The following is a 20,669-nucleotide window of genomic DNA, read 5'->3' on the forward strand; positions in this document are numbered from 1 at the left end:
AAAAAAAAAAAAAAAAAAAAAAAAATTTTATATATATATGTATAGTTTGAGGATCACCACCTAGAAAGAGTTTAGTTTAAATTTTATCAATGGCCAGTAGGCAGGCAGACTACGGTTTGTAAAGGAAGATTCAATGTCAATCAGCAAAGTGTTGCTTCCAAATTTTGGACTCCATGAGCATTACTTTGTGGAAACAAGGCATTGACAAAGCCCACTGTTTGGTAATTAGCATCCTGTCAAGTCTCTCCAATCAAGACCCGCAAGCTGCACCTGGTCCTAGTTAAAACACGCTTTGTGGGCAATTCTGATCTGACCCTCAGGGGCCCCCTGCCACGTGCAGAACTGCCTTCAGTGCGCAGCCATAACTACCATTTACAAAATAAGAAGGCCTCTTCATCCAGAGGTTCTGAGAGCTTCTGTCTAAACCTAATGACCTGCCACACCACTTTAACTTCTGTGATAAACGTCCATCCTTGTGATGCAAACATCTGCTCCTCCCTGAAGAAGGTATCTCTTCCTGGGACAGAAGATGCCTCACAAACAAAATCATTGTTGAAACAAACCAAACGAAACATGGAAAAACTCTGGAAAACAAAGACTGTAAGCGCCCTGTCCTCTGGACGAGACCAATGGAGGAGGAGGTGGCCCTCCCCAGCTCAGCTACCCTTCATTCCTCTCCGGGGCTGGCGTAGAGGCCATGCTCCTTGATGTAGGCGATGACGGCATCAGGGAGCAGGTACTTCACGCTCTGCCCTTGGCCCAGGGCCCGCCTGATGTATGTGGCACTGATCTCGTTCTGTACTGGTTCCCTGGCCAGGTGGATGTTGTCCTGGTACCTCTGCAGGATGGGCGAGCCCAAGATGTACCCCTTTGGGTCGTGCCCTGCCCGGTCCACGCACACCAAGCCGAACTTCTCCACTATTTCTTGGATGTGTGTGTCTTTCCAGAGGTTGGGGGTCTGGAAGGTCTTCAGGACATCTGCCCCGCAGAGGAGCTTCAGCTCAGGCACAGCTGGAGAAACAAGGGTGGATCCCAAGAAAGTTACAGAAGGGTCATGGCCAGGAACGATAACATCATATTCTGTTTGAAATTTTCCAAAAATGCTTTTCTTGGAATATATGGGGAAATCAACATCTCCGTGTTCATGACTTAAAAAGAAAAAGCGTGTAAATGAATCCGAAGCTACTTCAGGGACATACAGTTGTAGTACTTTAATCAATAAATCTTTTAACATTGGCAAAATGCCAAGTAATACAAAATGGATTTTTTTTTTTTTTTTTTCCAGTGTTATACCACAAGGCTGTCTGTGGTTGCCGGACCCCATAGCAGAGTCCAAAGGCGGCTGTGCTGTACCTAGAACCCCGTCTTCTGATAGAAGGTGAGGTTCTTAAAGTCCGAGGACTAACAAGTCACTGCCTTTCTCAAAATCTATTTCAGCCCTAACACCTGGTATTTTTATAAGTACAATCTCATCCTAAAGGTTAATTATAAAGGATCTGTGGGTAACTAAAAGGTCTCTAAGACCCCAGCTGGTGACCTTTTCATCTGTTTTCAATAAAACAAAGCTCTAGAACAACTGATCGATGTGGCTAATCCTTTGGCATTTGTGCTACTAGAGAATGATGATTATGATGATTAAAGAATACTTAACACGTATTGGTTGTTTACTGTGGGCACTATTGCTAAGCGCTTTATGTGTTTAATCGCATTTGAGCCTCAGAACAACCTCAGAAGGTAGGTGTTATTGTTGGGCCCACTTTGCGGAGGGGGAAACTGAGGCACAGAGAGGTGCATGACTCATTTAAGCAGAGGAGTCAGGATTTAAATGCACACAGCCAGCCTCCAGCTGGGGCATTTGAAACCGCTGGGCTCTGCCTCCGCCTGCTGGCAGGAATTGTACATGCGTCACCCTGCCTGGATATTCCTGGCACCACTCCTGTTCAGGTCCCCTTTGAATGGGCTAATCGGAAAAGGAAAAACCAAGTCCATGCTAGAAGCAACCAGCAGGACCTCTAGTCCTTCTGGAAGCCGGTTCTAGCTTCAGTGAACGGCAAAGGCTGGGCTTCTAGGTCACGGGCATCTCTCAGTCACCCTGAAATCTCAGCTGGGAGAGGCTTCAGGGATACCAGCTGCTGGGGAAAACCCGATGTAAATGGTCGGTTTAGGCTCCTCTATTGTGAAACCTTCGAAGGGATCCGGACGTGGACCAGAGAGATGAGTTTACAAACGAGCACCAGACCAGCCGTGCACTGCAAAGTGAGAAACTAGAGATGTCGTGGACAGGTCAGAGTTCCGGCCTCAGTCGGGCACCGGCTGCTGTGGGGCTGGAGCTGAGATCCTTCTCTGGGCCTCAGTTTCCCATCCATGAAATGGTGGCACTGGACTTGCTTACTCATTTTAAAGCAGCAGATGTAATTACAGAAAACACACTTCAGACACTTTAGCAGCATAACTAGGACTCTAGTGCCAGACTTCTTAGATTCAAATCCTGGCTCTGCGGTTTGACAGCTGTGTGACCTCAAGTTTAAAATGGGGATATTAACAGTGCTTATCTCATAGGATTATCTTAGAATTGAATGAGCTTATAAATGTAAAGCCCTTAGAACAGTGCTTGGAACAGAGCAAGTGTGACATATGTTAACTACTGTCCATCCGTCCATCCATCCATCCATCTTTACCTAGTTATCCACCAATCCATTCATCAGCACATCCATTCAGCACTTACGGAATATCTCCTAAGTACCTGGCCTTTTAAAATCAATAAAACTGCATTTAAAAATTATTCAAGGGCTTCCCTTGTGGCACAGTGGTTGAGAATCTGCCTGCCAATGCAGGGGACACGGGTTCGAGCCCTGGTCCGGGAAGATCCCACATGCCGCGGAGCGGCTGGGCCCGTGAGCCATGGCTGCTGAGGCTGCGCGTCCGGAGCCTGTGCTCCGCAACAGGAGAGGTCACAACAGTGAGAGGCCCGCGTACCGCAAAAAAAAAAAAAAAAAAAAAAAAAAAAAAAAAAATTATTCAATAACTTAGACCCTTTTCACTCATTTGGGCTGGTCCCATTGCCTACAACATGTATGTGGATCCAAACTGCTCTGCACCTGTGAGATTTTACTCTAATTTCTTATTTATTTGACCATTGTAATGTAGCAAGAGACCACTGTTCGACCTTTCAAGCAATTGGGTTGCTGTTATGTGGTCTTCCTATGGGGGAGGTTAAATGATGTGCACTGAATTCCTGGGTCTTCTGGGGTCTGAGGCACACCACCCTGTTCCCACAGGTCAGGGATTCTCGTCCTGTGGATTTCCGTGGGAACGATTTCCACATATCCACTTCGATATTAGATATTGTTTGAATTCATTAACAATGACAGTGTGGAATATGATTCACTCTGAGCCCTTGCCCAGAAGAGACAAGTACCCACACCTGCCCCGTCCCCCAAGTCAAAGGCATGTCTGTGGGACTGGTGTGATGGCCATACGCGTCTCAGATCCCAACTCTGGGCAGTCCTGTCATCAGGCCCCCCCAGAGGCATTCACATCTCCCTTTCAAATCCATTCACATCACTCTTACAAAAACTGCAGACCGAGTGACTCTGACTGTCTAAGTCCAAAGTCTGTAAGTCTGAGGTTTTGAATAAATACTGCCAATTTGATTTGTCCTAACAGTGATATAGTGACATAAATAGATGTCCGTGGGCATTTGGGGGCAGTGTGCTTTTTGAATGGCCACAGGCTTTGGAAAGCAGAGGAAGTAGAGATTAACACAGAAAGTGGGAGAAGTGCTACCAGGACCTTTCCCTGTGAATGTCCAGTTGCCCTAAACTCTTTGACATCAAAAGCACCAACCATGAGGCCAGTCAGCCCTGGGTTCTAATTTCAGATCTGCGAGGAGCCTGGGATAGTTATAGCTGGTGGGCCTGTTTCCTCAGCTGTAGTAGGGATAATAAAGCCTCCTTCGGGAGTTATGGAAGTTGAGTGATGGAGAGAATGCAATGGACATCTCCTGCTTAGTGCAGGCACCGAGGGTGGTGTCCGGAGCATAGGACTTCTGGGTCTAGACAGGACATCCAAGATGCAGCCAGGTTTTGGCAACTGAAGGGTGGCACCCAAATTAACCTTGGAACAGTCAGTGTGAAATGGAACCAGATGAAGCGTCTGCTCTGGTTGTTGAAAGGAGAATGGGGCTGAGCTGTGCTCGGGCCCCATCAGCCAAGGCAGGAACCACATTCACAAGCGACAGAGGCGGCCTGTTAAAGGACTGAGGCATCATCCACCCCAAAGCGTGACGCCCAAGCAGCCCGGGACAAGGCAATTCACACGCCTCTGGGTGAGTCCAAGGAGGACTGCAAATCAAAGGAGCGATGGGCAAAGCAGGGCTCCGGCGGCCAGAAAACGCTGAGCTCAGCCCCAGAGGAGAACAGCGCGTGACAAAATACACGGCACACAAAATGGTCCTTTAAAAACGTGTCACTAGTAACATACAAGCGACCTCATCAAAAGCCAAACTTACAGTGAGAAAAAATCACCTGCCTTTTTGAAATTGCTCTAGTTCTTTTTTTCTGATGACAAACATGAAATCTATGTCAATTATGGAACGTATGGAAAACACATAAGTATTTAAAGTAGAAAATAACAGCAACAATAATTCTTTCTACAAAAAACTCAATATTTTGGTGTATTTCTTCAGTCTTTTCTATTTAAACATGCAAATAGATGTGAAAGTATATTTACATATTTTTGTATACTTGAGATTACACAGTATTGTATCCTGATTTTTTTCCCATTCCCCTCCTAAGTGTTTCTCCATATCATGAAAACCTTTTGTGTGGATTCTTCATCCTATATATACAGAACATCCTATCTACATCCTATATATACAGTGTAACTTACTTATACATTCCCTTACATTTAAACACTAAGGTTGCTTTTATTTTCTGCCATTATAAAAATTGCCACGCTAAACATCCTTCTGCATGTCTTCATCCCAATTTCTAAGTATCTCCTCAGCCAGATTCCTAGAAGGGGAATGTATCAAGCAAAGGGCACACACATTTTTAAGGCCTCTGCTATATTTTGGTAAATTGAAAAGCTCACTTTTCATTCAATGCAAACTTCCTTTTTTTTTTGCGGTACGCGGGCCTCTCACTGTTGTGGCCTCTCCCGTTGAGGAGCACAGGCTCCGGACGCGCAGGCTCAGCAGCCATGGCTCACGGGCCCAGCCGCTCCGCGGCATGTGGGATCTTCCCGGACCGGTGCACGAACCCGTGTCCCCTACATCGGCAGGCAGACCCCCAACCACTGCACCACCAGGGAAGCCCTAAACTTCCTTTTTTAACAGTTACTTTGGAAGAGAACAAGATGAGTAGGATTTACGGTTTGAACAGAGAGAAAGGGGATAAGGAACAAACCCCCAACATCATAGGGCCAAACAGAGCAGAGTAGTAGCCCCCTGGAAAGATAAATCCAAAAAGAATGCAGGGTGAGCTTTGGCGGAGGGAAGGACTGGTTTCACCACAGGGAAGTGGGTTCCAATCTGGGCCTCACAGGACAGACAGGTTTTCAACAGGGAAGCCAAGAAGGGAAGGGGGAGGGGGGGCACACCAGGCAGAGACAGGGATTCTGGAAGCATCTGCAGAGAGCTGAGAAGCTGGGAGCCTAAGCATGGCCTTCCTCCTACCTCACTGGAAGCTACTCCCTTCCTTCACTGTGGGCTCCAGCATCCTGAGCGGCATGGAGTGCCCAGCACTTCCTGCCTGTGTGCCTTACTCAGCCGCCCCTCTGTCCCCGAAACATCCCCAGCCCCAGATAACCTGCTGATCCCATGAGTCATGGTGCAGGCGTCACCTCCTCCAGTCCCCCTAATCCATGTCTGGACTCACTGCCATTCACAGCCTGTCTCCAGCTCAGGGCAGGGGCTGGGCACCGGTCTCTGTTCTCAGCCAGCATCTCTAGAACCCTATTAGGAGTGACTGCTGAGCCAGAGGTGATTCAGAAAGAAGGCAGAGGGCTGAGAATGCACACTGTGTGCTGTGCTCGGGACTGGGGGACAGATGAGGTGCCCATGCTGGCAATGGAGGGGGGCAGACAGGGAGACCAGGGGAGTGTAATAAACATTGTAGAAGCTGATCATATAGGAGACTCTGTAGCTCCTTCTTTCTTGGATTCCCACTGTAGTGCACAGTTCCCCAAACTGGCGGTAAAGCAGTTCCCCAGCGGGCCTATTAAATATCCAGAGTCCCAGGCCCCATTCCCCCTCAGCAGGTCTGAGGCGTGGCCTGGGAATTAGCATTTCTAACAAGCCTCACAGGTGATTCTGCTGTGAGTGAGCCTTTGGCCAGCATTCAGGAACTGCTGCAGGAAACCTTTAGGGCATTTTCAAGTCCTTTTAATTAATTGATTAATTAATTATAAACATATATATATTCTTTTTCAGATGTTTTTCCATTATAGGTTATTACAAGATATTCAGTATAATTCCCTGTGCTATACAGTAGGTCCTTGTTGTTTACCTATTTTATATATATAGTAGTGTGTATATGTTAATCCCAAACTCCTAATGTGTCCCCACCCACCCTTCAAGTCCTTTTAGAAGAGTGTTTCCCAGTCTGTGTTCTGGGGAGCACCGGTTCTGAGAAACACTAATATGCATTAAAAAGAGTCCCATGATTAAAAAGTGCTAAGCACGCCACGAGCCTCTTCCCTTTCTTTCAGAGTCACAACGCACATGAACATAGTAAAGGCTCTGAAAAGTCCTGCAGTAAAGACACCACTTTAAGTTTGCTTAACCGTGACATTCTGGAGTCCTTCTAATAGGGAAATAGTGTCCCACGAACTAAAGTTGGGAGAGCCGCTGGAGTGTTGGCCCAGTGGGACCAGCGATTCCCTGCTCATGGCACATCCTGCCCCCCCCATCACTGTCGCTGCTGCTTATGTGCCTGAGGGGCTATGCATTTGACCCCCGGTACCAGGGCTGCCATGGGAGGTACTCTGAAATCACGGCTGACAAGATTCCATCAAACACCAGGAGTTGACAACAGGGTAGAAACCCAGGGCTACAAATTAAAAGGCTAATCCAAATCGACTTTACATGCCTTAAAAAATAGGTTTTTCCTCTTCCAAGTAAAACCCCGAGTAACACTGCTATGAAGTATTATTTTAAGGGATATAATGGCACATTTTGTTTTCAAAAAGACTAAGGCTTTCAAAAGCGGCCCAGCAGCACCCGGAAGTTGATCTCTGTGTAGCCCTGACTGTAATCCAGGTCACGAGCCCAAGTCACAAGTGTAGGTAAACTCCTTTGGGGCAGAAAATCCCAATTTAGCATAACGATTTACAAGGGATGGTTAGTTGACCTTTCAACGTGGGAAGTGTCACCCCTAGCAGGCTTCGAAAGCTCTTATCTGTGCCCAGAGGGCTGTGACTCCCGAAGCCCTGACATCTCACCCTCCCACAGAGGAGAGGGTCAGCACCCACCTGCGGGGGCTGGAGAGTCAACCTTGCCTTGGTCCAGGCCTTCCTTCCAGGGCAGAGATCTGAGCAGTTCGCTGTGATGATGCCTGTGTTGTAAGCATATGGGTTCAGGGGGCATCCATGTGGCCTACAGCCCCCCCAAACCACCCGGGGGGGGTCTCTGATTTTAAGTCTCAACCTGCTTTTGTCCATTTTAGGTAGCTCATTCCATAAATATTTGCTGAAGGCCTACTACGTGCCAGGCCCTGTGCCAGGTGATGCGTCTGGGTCCTCACAGACCCCCGCGTCCAAGGCAGCTCACAGCCTTCTGTGAGCCCCGACTGAAAGGAGGAAATGAGCAGAGTTCTACTCTTTTAGTATTTTCTTTCAATACCTCACTTTTTACAAAAAAACTGAATAGGGATTACAGACCTGGGCTATTAGAATCAGACCTGAGTTCAAAATACAAATGTTCAGTTGTAAAGCTGGGATAATACACCTACTTTTTAGACTTTTGTGGAGGTAAATGAGCTAACACACAGTAAGCACTGGCACAGTGCATGGCCCACGGCTGCCTCTCAAGATAGAGGCTCTCTCGGATCCTGGGCTAGTACTTTAGAATTTGACAGGGTGATGCTCAGAGCCTGGCTTGGAGCCAGACTGCCTGGGTTGAATCCCAGCTCCCCCGCCGGCCAGCGGTGGGACCCCGGGTGGGCGGCTTCCAGTCTCGGCACCTGCAAAACGAGGAATGATGACAGTGCCGGCTTCCCATGGATGGTTATGAAGATGAAAGGAGTTATACATGCAAAGCCCACCAAGTGGTGTGCAGCACAGAGCGAATCTCATTACATGTTAGCAGTTCAGATATGATTAGACTTACACCCATATGGCAGGCCCGGCTCGTTAAGCAATCTATCTTCTGCAAATCAAGAGATACCTGCGCCGCCTTCTTTTTAACAGAGCACAGGTAATCACTATGTCTTGTATCAATTTGATCTTCCATCTTCCACCTCCCGTATTAACTAGAGCTGTGTCTGGGAAGGAGAAGTGCCTGGTGGGAGAAGCATGTGTTTGTAGCCAGAGTGGCTGGGTTCAAGTTTAGGCTCTCCTGCTTGTATGAGCCTGGGTGAGTCACAAACACCCTCAGGGCCTCACTGACCTCTGTTAATTGCTCAGGAAAGTTAATGCCGGCCTTGTCTACCCTGAGTATCACAAGGCCATGAAGGCCAAAGGCTTCTCCCCGGCTGGGGAAGTGGCTGAATGCTGAGTATTATTTGGAGTGGGTGAGATTGCCTGGGTTGGAATACTTGTTCCAACTAGGAGCTGTGGATTCTTACTGGGTGCCTTAAGCAATCTGCCTCCGCTTTCCTCATCTGTAGAATGGCAGACAATGACAGTACCCGCCCGAGAGAGCTGTTGTGAGGTTGAATTAAAGAGCTTAGCACAGCCCATCCACAGAAAAGTGCCCAATCAACGTTAGCTGTTATTAGTATCCTTACTCTCAGTCTGTCTTCCCCACCAGATTGTGAACAAGGAGCTCATTTAATTCATCCTTATATTCTTGGTACCTAGGGAACTGCTTCGTAAAGTCAGCTGAATTCACGAAGGATGGACGGGGGATAAATACATACATTTAATTCAGGTCCAGATTCCCTCCTGATGGTCTCAGAGACTCAGCTGAGTCTTCTCAGGGCCTTGCTGGACTCGTCTGTGTTTCCATTACTGTCTTATTGCTTTGGTTTTAGAAAGCTTCACCTCTGAGGATTCACTCCCGGGTTAGTCTGGAATCTCGCATCAGACTGAAGTAGGTTTGGGTCTCACCTCCACTTTCTCGCTGTAGGACTTTGAGTATGTTGCTGACCCTTTCAGAACCTCTGTTTCCTCATCTGTGAAATGAGGCCAAACTCACCTACTTCTCAGAGTTGCTGAGCTGACTAGATATTATATACCTGGCACACATAGTAGGTGATCAATGAAAGCTGGTATTATTTTATTTTACTTCCTTGACGCTCCTGGTTCCAGTTGGCCCTACTTTGAATATCAGCTGGAGCTCTGAACTCTGGTGTGCAAATGATTATCTTTAACGCCAAATGCATCGTCCTCACAGACCTCCACTCCGCCTGTGTTGGGTGGGAGGTCTTCTTCCTCTTGTTGCCTGCCTGAGGGTTACCCTGGTGTGCCCAGCCTTGGGCCTGATGACTGCCCCTGGCAGCATGTTCTCTGTGTCCTCAGCAGCCCCTGGTCTCCAACAATACCCAACCAGAAGGCCACTGTGGCAGAAGCAGAGTCAGCCACATCGTGGTCCCGCTCGTAGATCACTGGTTTTGAAGACGGCCGTAAGCATGGCTTCAGAGTTCAACAGAATAGGGCTCCACCACTTGCTTATTTGTTGTGCGACTGTGGTTAACTTAGCCTCTCTGAGCCTCAGTTTACTCATCTGTAAAATGAGGACGACATAAGAGCATGTTTGCCAAGGGGCACGTGAGCTGCTGCTGGACCACATCAAATGGCATCGTGACCGAGGCCCTCCCCCATCATGGGGAAAGGGCAAGTGAAATCAGTTATCAAGTGCCCTAAAAGCATGAAAGCTGGCCCAGATTTTTTAAAAAATTAGAGTAAAAATAAAAAACCTAATAAGGAGAAAAAGAACACTCACTAAGCCCTACAGTGACTTGACTTCATAGTGACATATGTCACTGTCACCATGACGTAGATTCACTGCTGAGTCCACCAAGAGGATACTAAATGGAGCAAAGGGTGGGGTGGATTTCTACAATGCTTCTAGAATCACCTAACTTGACAATTTTAACCAGATTTTCAATCTTAAAAAAAAATGCTTTTGGTAATTTTAGGAAAACATTAGTAATTAAACAAATTTTCGAATGAAGCCCACCCCAAATACTGACAAAAAGTCTTAATCAGCTATCTCATAAAACAGTGTTGACTATATCAGTGGGTTCTCAACCTTGGCTGCACAAAATAAATCATTTGGGGGCCTTTAAAAGTACCCATGCCTAGACCCTGCCCCAGAAAAATCCAAATCTCAGGTAGGGGAGGGTGAGCGTTTAGAAATAGCTTCCCAGGTGATTCCTACAGCCAGGATTGAGACCACTGGTTTGGACTCACCCCGGTACTAAGCATAGGGATGATTCACACACTTGGTGACTGAGGCTGTGGATCTCAACCCTGGCCTCACGTTAGAATCACCAGGGAGCTCTTAAAAATCCTAAGGCCCCGTCCTAGACCAATGGCATCTCAGTCTCTGGGGTAAGACTCAGGCTTCCGTACTTTTGAAAGCTCCCTAGGTGATTCAAGTTGCAGCCGGGGCTGAGAAGCACTTGTCTAAAGGGTACAGTTAAAAAAAAGAAAAAGAATGTGTCCTGTAAAATCTTAGGTCTGCATTTTGCAGCAGGTTATTAATTACCTGGTACTGCAGTCAAATCCTACTTACCTGTGAATGGCTTATCTGTTACGAGGAGACATTATGGGCCCGTTAGGGATGCAGGGAAGGTAGCTAACATTATTAAGCACCTACTATAAACCAGGTGCTTTCCGCCATCATCTCACGTAGTTCATACAGTATCCCAGTGAAGTAGGTGGTGTCATCCCCATCTTAGTAGGTGAGGAATTGAGGCTCAGAGAGGCTAACTCATTTACATCAAGTCATTTCGATAGTAAATTTGCCTCCAAGATCTGGGCCCGAGGCCACACTGCCCCGCGCAGGGTGGAAAAGGAGAGCGTCTCTTTGTTTCTGACTACATATTAAAGCTAAATGATTTGTTGGGTTCTCTGATTTGTTTCTACTCCCCTCTGTTAGCCTCGATAAATGAGAGCTGACTACACTGTTTATTCGAAAAGGGTGATCTAGGTGTAAATTTATTACTTAAGTTAAAAAAAAAAAGAGAAGCATATATCTAACAATTATTTCATATTTGCTCTCCTTCAACTTGACAACAGATTTTGCAGTAGCACTGTAACTGCTGAATGCTTCTAGCTGGTTCTTTCCCCAGTAAAGGGTAAGTAATAAGAACCAGGATGTGGAAACTAAACGTTTACCTTTGCTTAAAAAGGCAAACATTTTTCTCCCAAGTGACTTTGAAGATTAGTAAAAAATAAAAACCAATCCAAATTATGGACAGGGCTGTCAATCATTCATCCTGGTCCCTTGTGTCTCCTATTCTCTGACAATCCTAGTGCTTCCACACAGATCAAGACACAGCCCACAGTTTGCAATCCCTTCCAGCAGAGCCGGCTGTCATTAGTGACAGGCAGGCCCACCTCACAATCCCCTCTGACAGGCAGGACAAGTGGGACTTCTTGCTTCTCTAGCAATCTCCCAGGAAAGCTTCCCAGACAAACATCAGAGACCCACTGTCCTAAAATACAGGGCTTTTAAACGGCTGCATTACTTATGCTGAATGCTAATAGCAGTTCTAAAAGAAAAAAAAAAATCCTGTGTAATTGTTTCTAGATTCATAGTTTTTTCTTAAAGTCTAGATTTATAGAACCTAGGATTTGTACACTTGGAAAAGATGGCCTGTTATGTAGATGCAGTTTTCAACCTAGTCAGTGATGACAATAATAAAGGGTCTCACTTACTGAGTGTGATGATGTGGTTCTGGGTCAGAAAAGTGATTTACATCTTCACATAATGCTCATTGGGTTATGCTGTCCCCGTTTTGCAAGTGAGAAATGTGTCCCAGAGAAATGTCATGTGCCTAATGTCACACAGCTACTGAGTGGCGGCCCTGGAGCCGAGATGCTACAACCCTCTGAAACAAGACGGGGCTTTCCCACAAAGTGTACCCTGAAGGGCAGTGGTTTGTGATTTTTTCACTTAGGACCTCTCTGAGAATGTGAATCTGTTGGTCTCTCTCCCTCTAAGGAGAAACACTTGCAGGATTTGGATGAGAGGGGCTGACGGAAGCCCCACTCAACACTCCATCCCTGCCTGTCACCCTGTGGACTCTGCAGACGTGACCGTGGCCCCTGCTCATCCCAAGGGCATATGCCCACCGTTACCTCAGCACCTTGACTGTCTCCATCCACTGCACCTGCTCACTCTCCCAGGGGTCCACCTGGATCCAGTCGGACGTCTGCAGGGCCAGCCGGGCCATGGCCACCCGGTGCCGGGCAGCCACGAGGTCCTTCTTTCCGTAGTTGTCATTGACAGGAGAGATGATACCCCCGATCACCTGGTACCTGCCTAGGCAGCAGAGAGCAGTGGTGTTGCTGGTACAGGACTTTGTCACCTGGCAGCTGGAATTCAGGCAGGTGCTAAAAATCTTGGGGTCTCGTCCTGAGTGGGATCAGACCCTAGCATTCTCTGCTGGGCGGGCCAGCTCCCTTGGGCCAGGTAAAGGTGCTACCTCAGGAACCACGTGCCTCTCCTCCAGAGGCTTCTATACCCCGGAGTAGCTGAGAGCATGCCGTGAGGGTGGAGCTGAGGCAAGGCTCCCAGATAGCAATGTGGACGGTTAGGGTCACAATATGTTGGAGGAACACGATGACTCCCCCTGCCTGGGACTTACAGGGGCACTACTGTCCTCTAATCATGTTTGGGACAACAGTTACACATGGTTTCTTAGCTCAAGTAGGGGATTTTGTGGATCAAAGAGGAAAGCATGACATTTAGCCTGAACCAGGTGGGTGGGTGACGGGATGTAGGCTCACTGCACAGGCCCACCATTGGCTTTGGAGGACTGTGCTGTTAAGGGAATGGGAAGGCCTACTTTGGAAAAGATGTAAGCTGTCTTATGAGAGATGTTGCATGGCTCAGTGACTGAAGAATGGGGCATTATAGGTTTAGAGCTGCAGTGAATTGTAGAAGCTACAGAGAACCACCATGGAAAGAGTATGAATGGGTCTCAGAGAGACGGTGGCTGGAACTTGGGTGAAGCTCTAGTTCTATCACTCACTAGGATGTCTTAGGCAACTTACCAAGCTATTTGCAAAAATAAAACACTTAGCCATTTGAACTTCAGTTTTCCTACCTGTAAAATGGGATAATGCCTGCTTGGCAGGACCTTGTGGTAAGGACGAAATTAGATAATGTTTATGAGGGGAGATAATATTTTGACTTCGTATATGATACATTTAAAAAAATTGTGTTATAAAATATCATATGCATATAAAAGGGCATAGAGTTTGACAAAGAGTTATAAAGTATATCCTGTTCTAATCCTCACCTAGGTTAAGGAACAGAAGTTCCCTATCACAGCCTCCACACTCTGATGGAAGCTCATCACTATTTTTACTTTTATAGTATTAATTCTCTTGCTTTCCTTTATAGCTTTACCATGTATTTATGCATCCTTAAAAAACACAGGTTGATTTTGCCTGCTTTTGAAACTTTTAAATATGGAGTCATACTCAACGTATTCTTTCATTAAGCCTTTTTCACTTTGATAAAATTCATGTAGTCCAGGGCTTCCCTGGTGGTGCAGTGGTTGAGAATCTGCCTGCTAATGCAGGGGACACGGGTTCGAGCCCTGGTCTGGGAGGATCCCACATGCCACGGAGCAACTAGGCCCGTGAGCCACAACTACTGAGCCTGCGTGTCTGGAGCCTGTGCTCCGCAACAAGAGAGGCCATGATAGTGAGAGGCCCGCGTAACACGATGAAGAGTGGCCCCCGCTTGCCACAACTAGAGAAAGCCCTCGCACAGAAACGAAGACCCAACACCACCCTAAATAAATAAATAAATAAATAAATTAAGAAAAAAAGAAGAGTAAATCCTATTAAAAAAAATTCATGTAGTCCAACCAGTTTTATTGCTGCATAATATTCTTTTGCATGATTATATACCAAAGAATTGATCTATCTTACTGTTGATGGATTTGGTTTGATTCTGGCTTTAGACAGTTACCAACAATGCTGCTATGAAAATGCTTGCACAAGTCTCCCTGTGTGCACAAGCATATCTTTCTTAGGATATGTACCTAAGAGCGGAACTACTAAGTCACTGGGTAGATGTATTTGCAGCTTTACTAGATAATGCTAAAAAATTTTCTAAAATGGTTATATTTACTCTCCAACCAGCGGTGTATGAGCGTTTACTTGCTTCACACCATCGAGCAAATAGCCATACAGGGTTATTGTCAGGATTTTCCCATCTGATAGATGTGTAGTTATATCTCACTGTGGTTTTAATGTTCCTTTTCCTGCTTACCAATGAGCCTGAGCATTTATTCATATATATTATTAGACATTTTAGCTTAATTTTTTTTTTTTTTTGCGGTACGCGGGCCTCTCACTGTTGTGGCCTCTCCCGTTGCGGAGCACGGGCTCCGGACGCGCAGGCTCAGGGGCCATGGCTCACGGGCCCAGCCGCTCTGCGGCATGCGGGATCTTCCCGGACCGGGGCACGAACCCGCGTCCCCTGCATCGGCAGACGGACTCTCAACCACTGCGCCACCAGGGAAGCCCTTGAGCTTAATTTTTTTGTGAAGTGCCTGTTCAAATCTTTTGCCCATATTTTCGGTTGTCTGCCTGTTTATCATTGATTTGTAAAGTTCTTCATCTATTCCGAATATTAGCCCTTTGCTGGTTGGTTATATGTGTCATAAATACCTTCTCTCACTTGACGGCTTGTCTTATTCTTTTTATGGAATCCTGTGAAAACAAACGTTCTTAATTTTTATGTAGTTGGGTTGTTAGTTTTTCTCCTTTACGGCTAGTGCATGTTGTGTTATGAGGACGTTTTCCTAATTATCTCATAAAAGCTCTATAGTTTTGTTTTTCACATTTGTGTCTCTGTGCGTGATGTGCATCCTATTAAATTATTTTCCATTTGGATAGTCAATTATTCCAGCATCATTTACCAAAAAGACCTCTTCTGCCCCGCTGCTGTGCATTGTCACCTGTGTGGAGCTCCTAGTGTCCATCTGTGCATGGGCCTGTTTCTCCGCTCTCTATTCTGTTATGTGGCTGTATTTGCTATCCTTGTACAATGTCACACTGCCTTGTTTAATAGAGCTTTAGTACACATCTTGATATCTGGTTAAGTAAATCCTCCCGCCTGTTCTTCAAGAGTGTCTTCGCAATTCTTGACTTTTTGCATTTTCCACATAAATTTTAGAAAGCAGTTGTCAAGTTCCACAAAGATGAAACAGCTCCCCAGCCCCCCCCCAAAAACCTGCTGAAATTGGATAGGAATTGAATCAAATCTATAATTCAATTTAGGGAGAACTGACATTTTTACAATAATGAGTCTTCCAATCCACGAGCATGGTATATCTTTCCATTTGTTTAGGTTTTCTTAAATGTTTCTAAATAAAATTTTACAATTTTTCTTGTAGCGCACTTAACACATCTTTTGTAAGATTTATTCCTAGATTCTTGATCTTTTTGATGTCACTATAAATGGTTTTTAAAGTACTCTTTTTCCTGCTGTTGATATGTAGAAATATAATTGATTTAGGTATCTTGAATGTGGATCTAGTAAATTTGCTAAACTCTCTCATTAATTCTAATAGTTTATCTGCAGAATCTTTTGAATCTTCTATGTCCAAAATAATACCATCTGAAAATACTGACAATTTTGCTGTTTCATTTCCAATCCTTTTACATTTTATTTTTCTTGTTGCATTGTTTAAGACCTCTAGAATACTGCTGTATAGAGATGGTGTTAGCAGGCATCCTTGTGTTATTCCCACTATCAGAGGAAAAACTTTCAAGTTTCATTGTTACGTATGATATTTGCTGCAAGTTTTCTGTAGATATCCTTTTTCAGTTGTGGCAGAGACCATGCCATGTGTTCATTAAGACCCATTTTTATTTTTCCTCTTTCTGGGCATATAGGAAGCTAATATTTCTGTTCCTCTTGAAATTAGGTTGTGTTTTTGTGATTTGAATGAGTTATAGTCATTTGGATGTGGGTGGAAGTGATGTATGCCCCATGTAGACTTGGCCATAAAAACTCTTACATGATGCTCTAGCTCTTCATAGTGAATCTGAAAGCTGTGATTAGGATAGAAAAGCATATGGGGACTACCAGGATACCTGAGACACAGCTTGGAAGGGAACTGCCCTGTAGATCTTCTGAACCTACAAAGGATTTATCTGATGAGAGAGAAACTTTATTTAATGTGTTAAGCTCCTCAACTTGGGGGATTTGTTACTGCAACTTAGCCTGGTCTATCCTGACAAATATGTTATTTTATTTTATTTTATTTATTATTATTTTTTTTTGCGGTACGCGGGCCTCTCACTGTTGTGGCCTCTCCCGCTGCGCAGCACAGGCTCCGGACGCGCAGGATCCAGATGCGCAGGCTCAGAGGCCATGGCTCAGGGGCCCAGCCACCCCGCGGCACGCGGGATCCTCCCGGACTGGGGCACGAACCCGTGTCCCCTGCATCGGCAGGCGGACTCTCAACCACTGCGCCACCAGGGAAGCCCCAAATATGTTATTTTAAAAGAGGCATTTAATATCCAAAATATATAAAGAACACATACAACTCAACAATAAAAAAAAGCAATTTGAAAATGGGCAGAGGAGCTGATGGACATTTTTCCAAAGAAGACATACAGATGACCAACAGGCACATGAAAAGATGCTCAACATCACTAAACATCATGGAAATGCACATCAAAACCACAATGAGATGTCACCTCACACCTGTTAGAATGGCTATTATCAAAAAAGACAAGAAATATGTGTTGGTGAGGATGTGGAGAAAAGGGAACCTTCTTGCATTGTTGGTGGGAATGTAAATTGGTGCAGCCACTGCAGAAGACAGTATGGAGATTCCTCAAAAAATTAAGAATAGAACTACCATACAATCCAGCTATCCCACTTCTGTATATTTTTCCAAAGAATACAAAAATACTAATCTGAAAATATATACATACCCCTATGTTCCCTGCAGCATTATTTACAATACCCAAGACATGGAAGCAACCTAAGCACCCATCAACAGATGAATGGATAAAGGAGTTGTGGTGTTTGTGTGTATATATATATATACACACATGCACACATACATACACAATGGAATACTACTCAGCCAGAAAGAAGATGAAAAAACTTGCCATTTGTTAGAACACGGATGGACCTTGAGGGTATTAGGCTAAGTGAAATAAGTCAGATGAAGAAAGACAAATACTGTATAATTTCACTCATATGTGGAATATAAAAAACTAATAAACTAAAAAAAAAACAAATAACGAACAAAGCAAACAAACCAAACAAAAACCAACACAAACCCATAGATATAAAGAACAGAGTAGGGGGAGGGGTGGAGGGAGGGTGAAATGGGTAAAGGAGATGAGTCTCCTTTACCATACATGTCTCCCGTATGGTGACAGATGGAAACTAAATCTTTGATGGTGAGCACTTTGAGGGTATACAAAAGTAGAAATATTGTACACGTGAAACTTACATATTGTTATATATAAATGTTACCTTTATAAAATAAAAAAGAGACATTCCCAGCTAGTCAGTTTGAGTTTTGTCATAAATGAATTCTCTGAAACTCTTGAAATGACTGTGTGATATTTCTCCTTTAGTCAGTTAATACAGTGCATTGCATTGATCAACCTTCTAATCTTTATCATTGCATTCCTGAGATAAACTCGGTTTGGTCAAGATATATTATCTTTTTAATGTGTTGATGGATTCACTCTGCTAATATATTTTTAGGGAGCAAGAGAAGTCTATAATTTTATTTTCTCTTAATGTTCTAATCAGGTTTTGGTATCAAGGTCATGCTAGCCTCATAAAAAGTGTTGGGAGTCCCCTCCTTTTCCTATGCTCTGAAATAGCTTGTGTAGGATTGAAAAAACATTTTCTCCGTTAAGTGTTTTCTAGAACCCATCAGTGAAGTCTTCATGAGGCTGGAGTCTAATTTGTGTGAAATTTTTTGGCTAATGATTTAATTTCTTTAATGGTTGTAAAATGATTCAGATTTTTATTTCTTCATTATAATTTTTGGCAACTTGCATTTTTTCTAGGATTCTTTTCATTATATCTACATTTTGAAATGTACTGGCATAAGGTTGTTTCCAATATTCTCTCATCTGTTTAGTTGTTGACACCATCTGTAGGGATGTTCTTTTCATTTCTAATGTTGGTTGTGTTGCCATTCGTTTTCCTTGCTCAGTCTTGCTAGAGGTTTGTACTCTTATTAGTCTTTTCAAAGAACCAACTTTTGGCTTTATTGCTCTTCTCTACTGAATGTTTGTTTTCTATTTCATCAATCTCTGTTCTATTTTTATTAATTCTATCCTCCTCCTTTCTTGGTGCTATTTTGCTCTTCTTTTTCTAACTCCTGGTGATGGATACTCAGCTAATTTGCCATTTATCTTATTTTCTAATAAACACAGTTCTGGCTATAAAAATTCCCTCTAAGCATGACTTTACTTGCATTTACTTTTTGATATGTAGTGTTTTCATGATCATTCAGTTCAAAATACTTGCTAATTTTTATTATTACGACTTTTTGATCCATGAACTATTTAGAAGTGTTTTTCCTAATTACCCAACATATTGAGATTTTTGGCAATCTTTTTGTTACTGATTTCTAGCTTAGTTCACTGTAGTCAGAGAACATACTCTATTGATTTCAATCTCTTGAAATATGTTGATACTTGCTTTATATCCTAGGATATGATCAGTTTTGGTAAATGTTCCATGTGTACTTAAAAAAAACGTGTATTCTATGATTGTTGGGTGCAATGTTCTGTCCATTTACTTAATATTGTTAATTGTTTTGTTTAAATCTATGTTCTTACTGATTTTTTTGTCTGCCTGTGTATTACTTATTGAGAGGCATGTTAAAATCTCCCACTATGATTGTGAAATTTTCTATTTTTCTTTTTAGTTCTTTCAACTTTTGTTTCATATATTTTAATATGTTATTAAAATATACATTAAGTTCCTATATATTTATGATTCTTACATATCTGTGAATCAAGTCTCTTTCTCTCTAGTAATAGTTTTTACTTAAAGTCTATATGCCTGATAGTACTATAGTCTCAACAGTTTTATTTTGATTAGTATATGCACGTCATATATTTTTCACCCTTTTACTTTCAATCTTTCTATACTTTTGTTTTAGGAAAGTCTTTTGTAAATAGCCTAAAGCTGGATTAAAAAATTTGGGGGGTCAAATTTGACAGTTATTGACTCTTAATTGGAATGTTAAGTTCACTTACATTTAACGTGAATGCTAACAGATTTAAGTTTAAAGCTACCAACTTATAGAGTATTTTCTTTCTTCCCACACAAATCTATGTTATTTTTTCCTCTTGTCCTGCCTGTGTTTGGGCTTTATTTCATTTTTTTTTTCTCTCGGATTGGAATTATATATAGTCTCACATCCAAAGTAAATGAAGACCTTTCCCCTCTTCCTCAACAACATGGGGACTAGAGAGCTCTGTCCATGCTAGTCTTGTACATATTTTAAGACTATTGTTTCCCCTAACCCTATTAGACCTTATCATTCTGTTTTATACAACCAATGCTCACTTATATTTACCCATGTATTTGCCATTTTCTTTGCACTCCATTTCTCTTTGCATATCAGACATGCTTTCCGGGAATCACTCTCCTTCTGACAGAATATATCCCATAGAATTTCCTTAAGTTAGTGACTTCATGCTTGAAAGACATTTTCAAGATATTACCCTCACGCTTTTATTAGACATGGAAAATTCTTAGTTATTATCTCCTCAGAAAATGCCTCTGCCCCTGTACTCTGCCCTCGTCTTCTAGCTCTCTGATTGTGTATACGTAGCCACCATGACGCCTACCCTCTCTTCTGAAATTAAAAACAAATCTTTTTCTCTCTCTCCTCCACTCTTCATAATTTCATTTGATCTATATTCCAGTTCACTAAGTTTGTATTTTTCTATCTATAGTCTGATTCCAAATTATTCACTGAAATTTTTTTTAAAGTCTTTTAATCTAAAAACATGTAAATATCTCCATTTGTCTAGGTCTTCTTTGATTTCTTTCTCAGTATTTTTGAAAATTATATAAATATTTTGTTGATTTGTACCTAAGTATTTCATTTTATTTAGATCAATTGTAAATGGTATTATGTTTTTAATTTTGGTTCACATGTTTGTTATTAATATACATAAACAAGATTGATTTTTGTCTGTTGATTTTTATCTCACTTATTCTAAGAGATCTAAAAAAACAAATTCCTTGGCATTGTGTACATAGACAACCATATCACATGCAAATAGAGAAAGTTTTATTTCTTCTTTTCCTA

General features: G+C 43.3%; 1 protein-coding gene across 4 annotated transcripts in view; it reads right to left on the bottom strand.

Moving 5' to 3' along the window:
• Positions 1–6: 6 nt before the first annotated feature.
• The window catches only part of NMNAT3 (nicotinamide nucleotide adenylyltransferase 3), a 116,972-nt gene continuing 96,309 nt past the window's right edge, over positions 7–20,669 (bottom strand). For all 4 annotated transcript variants that reach the window (XM_027091580.1, XM_027091581.1, XM_027091579.1 and 1 more), the window contains exons 3-5: positions 12,472–12,655; positions 7,474–7,556; positions 7–1,011 (exon numbers count right to left, since the gene is read on the bottom strand). In XM_027091580.1, the coding sequence (XP_026947381.1) occupies positions 668–1,011; positions 7,474–7,556; positions 12,472–12,655 (611 nt within the window). In that variant the 3' untranslated portion in view covers positions 7–667. The remainder of the gene's footprint in view (positions 1,012–7,473; positions 7,557–12,471; positions 12,656–20,669) is intronic.

This window comes from Aethalodelphis obliquidens, unplaced genomic scaffold (assembly GCF_003676395.1).
Source record: "Aethalodelphis obliquidens isolate GAN/ISIS:26980383/991018 unplaced genomic scaffold, ASM367639v1 scaffold72, whole genome shotgun sequence".
Lineage (NCBI taxonomy): Eukaryota > Metazoa > Chordata > Mammalia > Artiodactyla > Delphinidae > Aethalodelphis > Aethalodelphis obliquidens.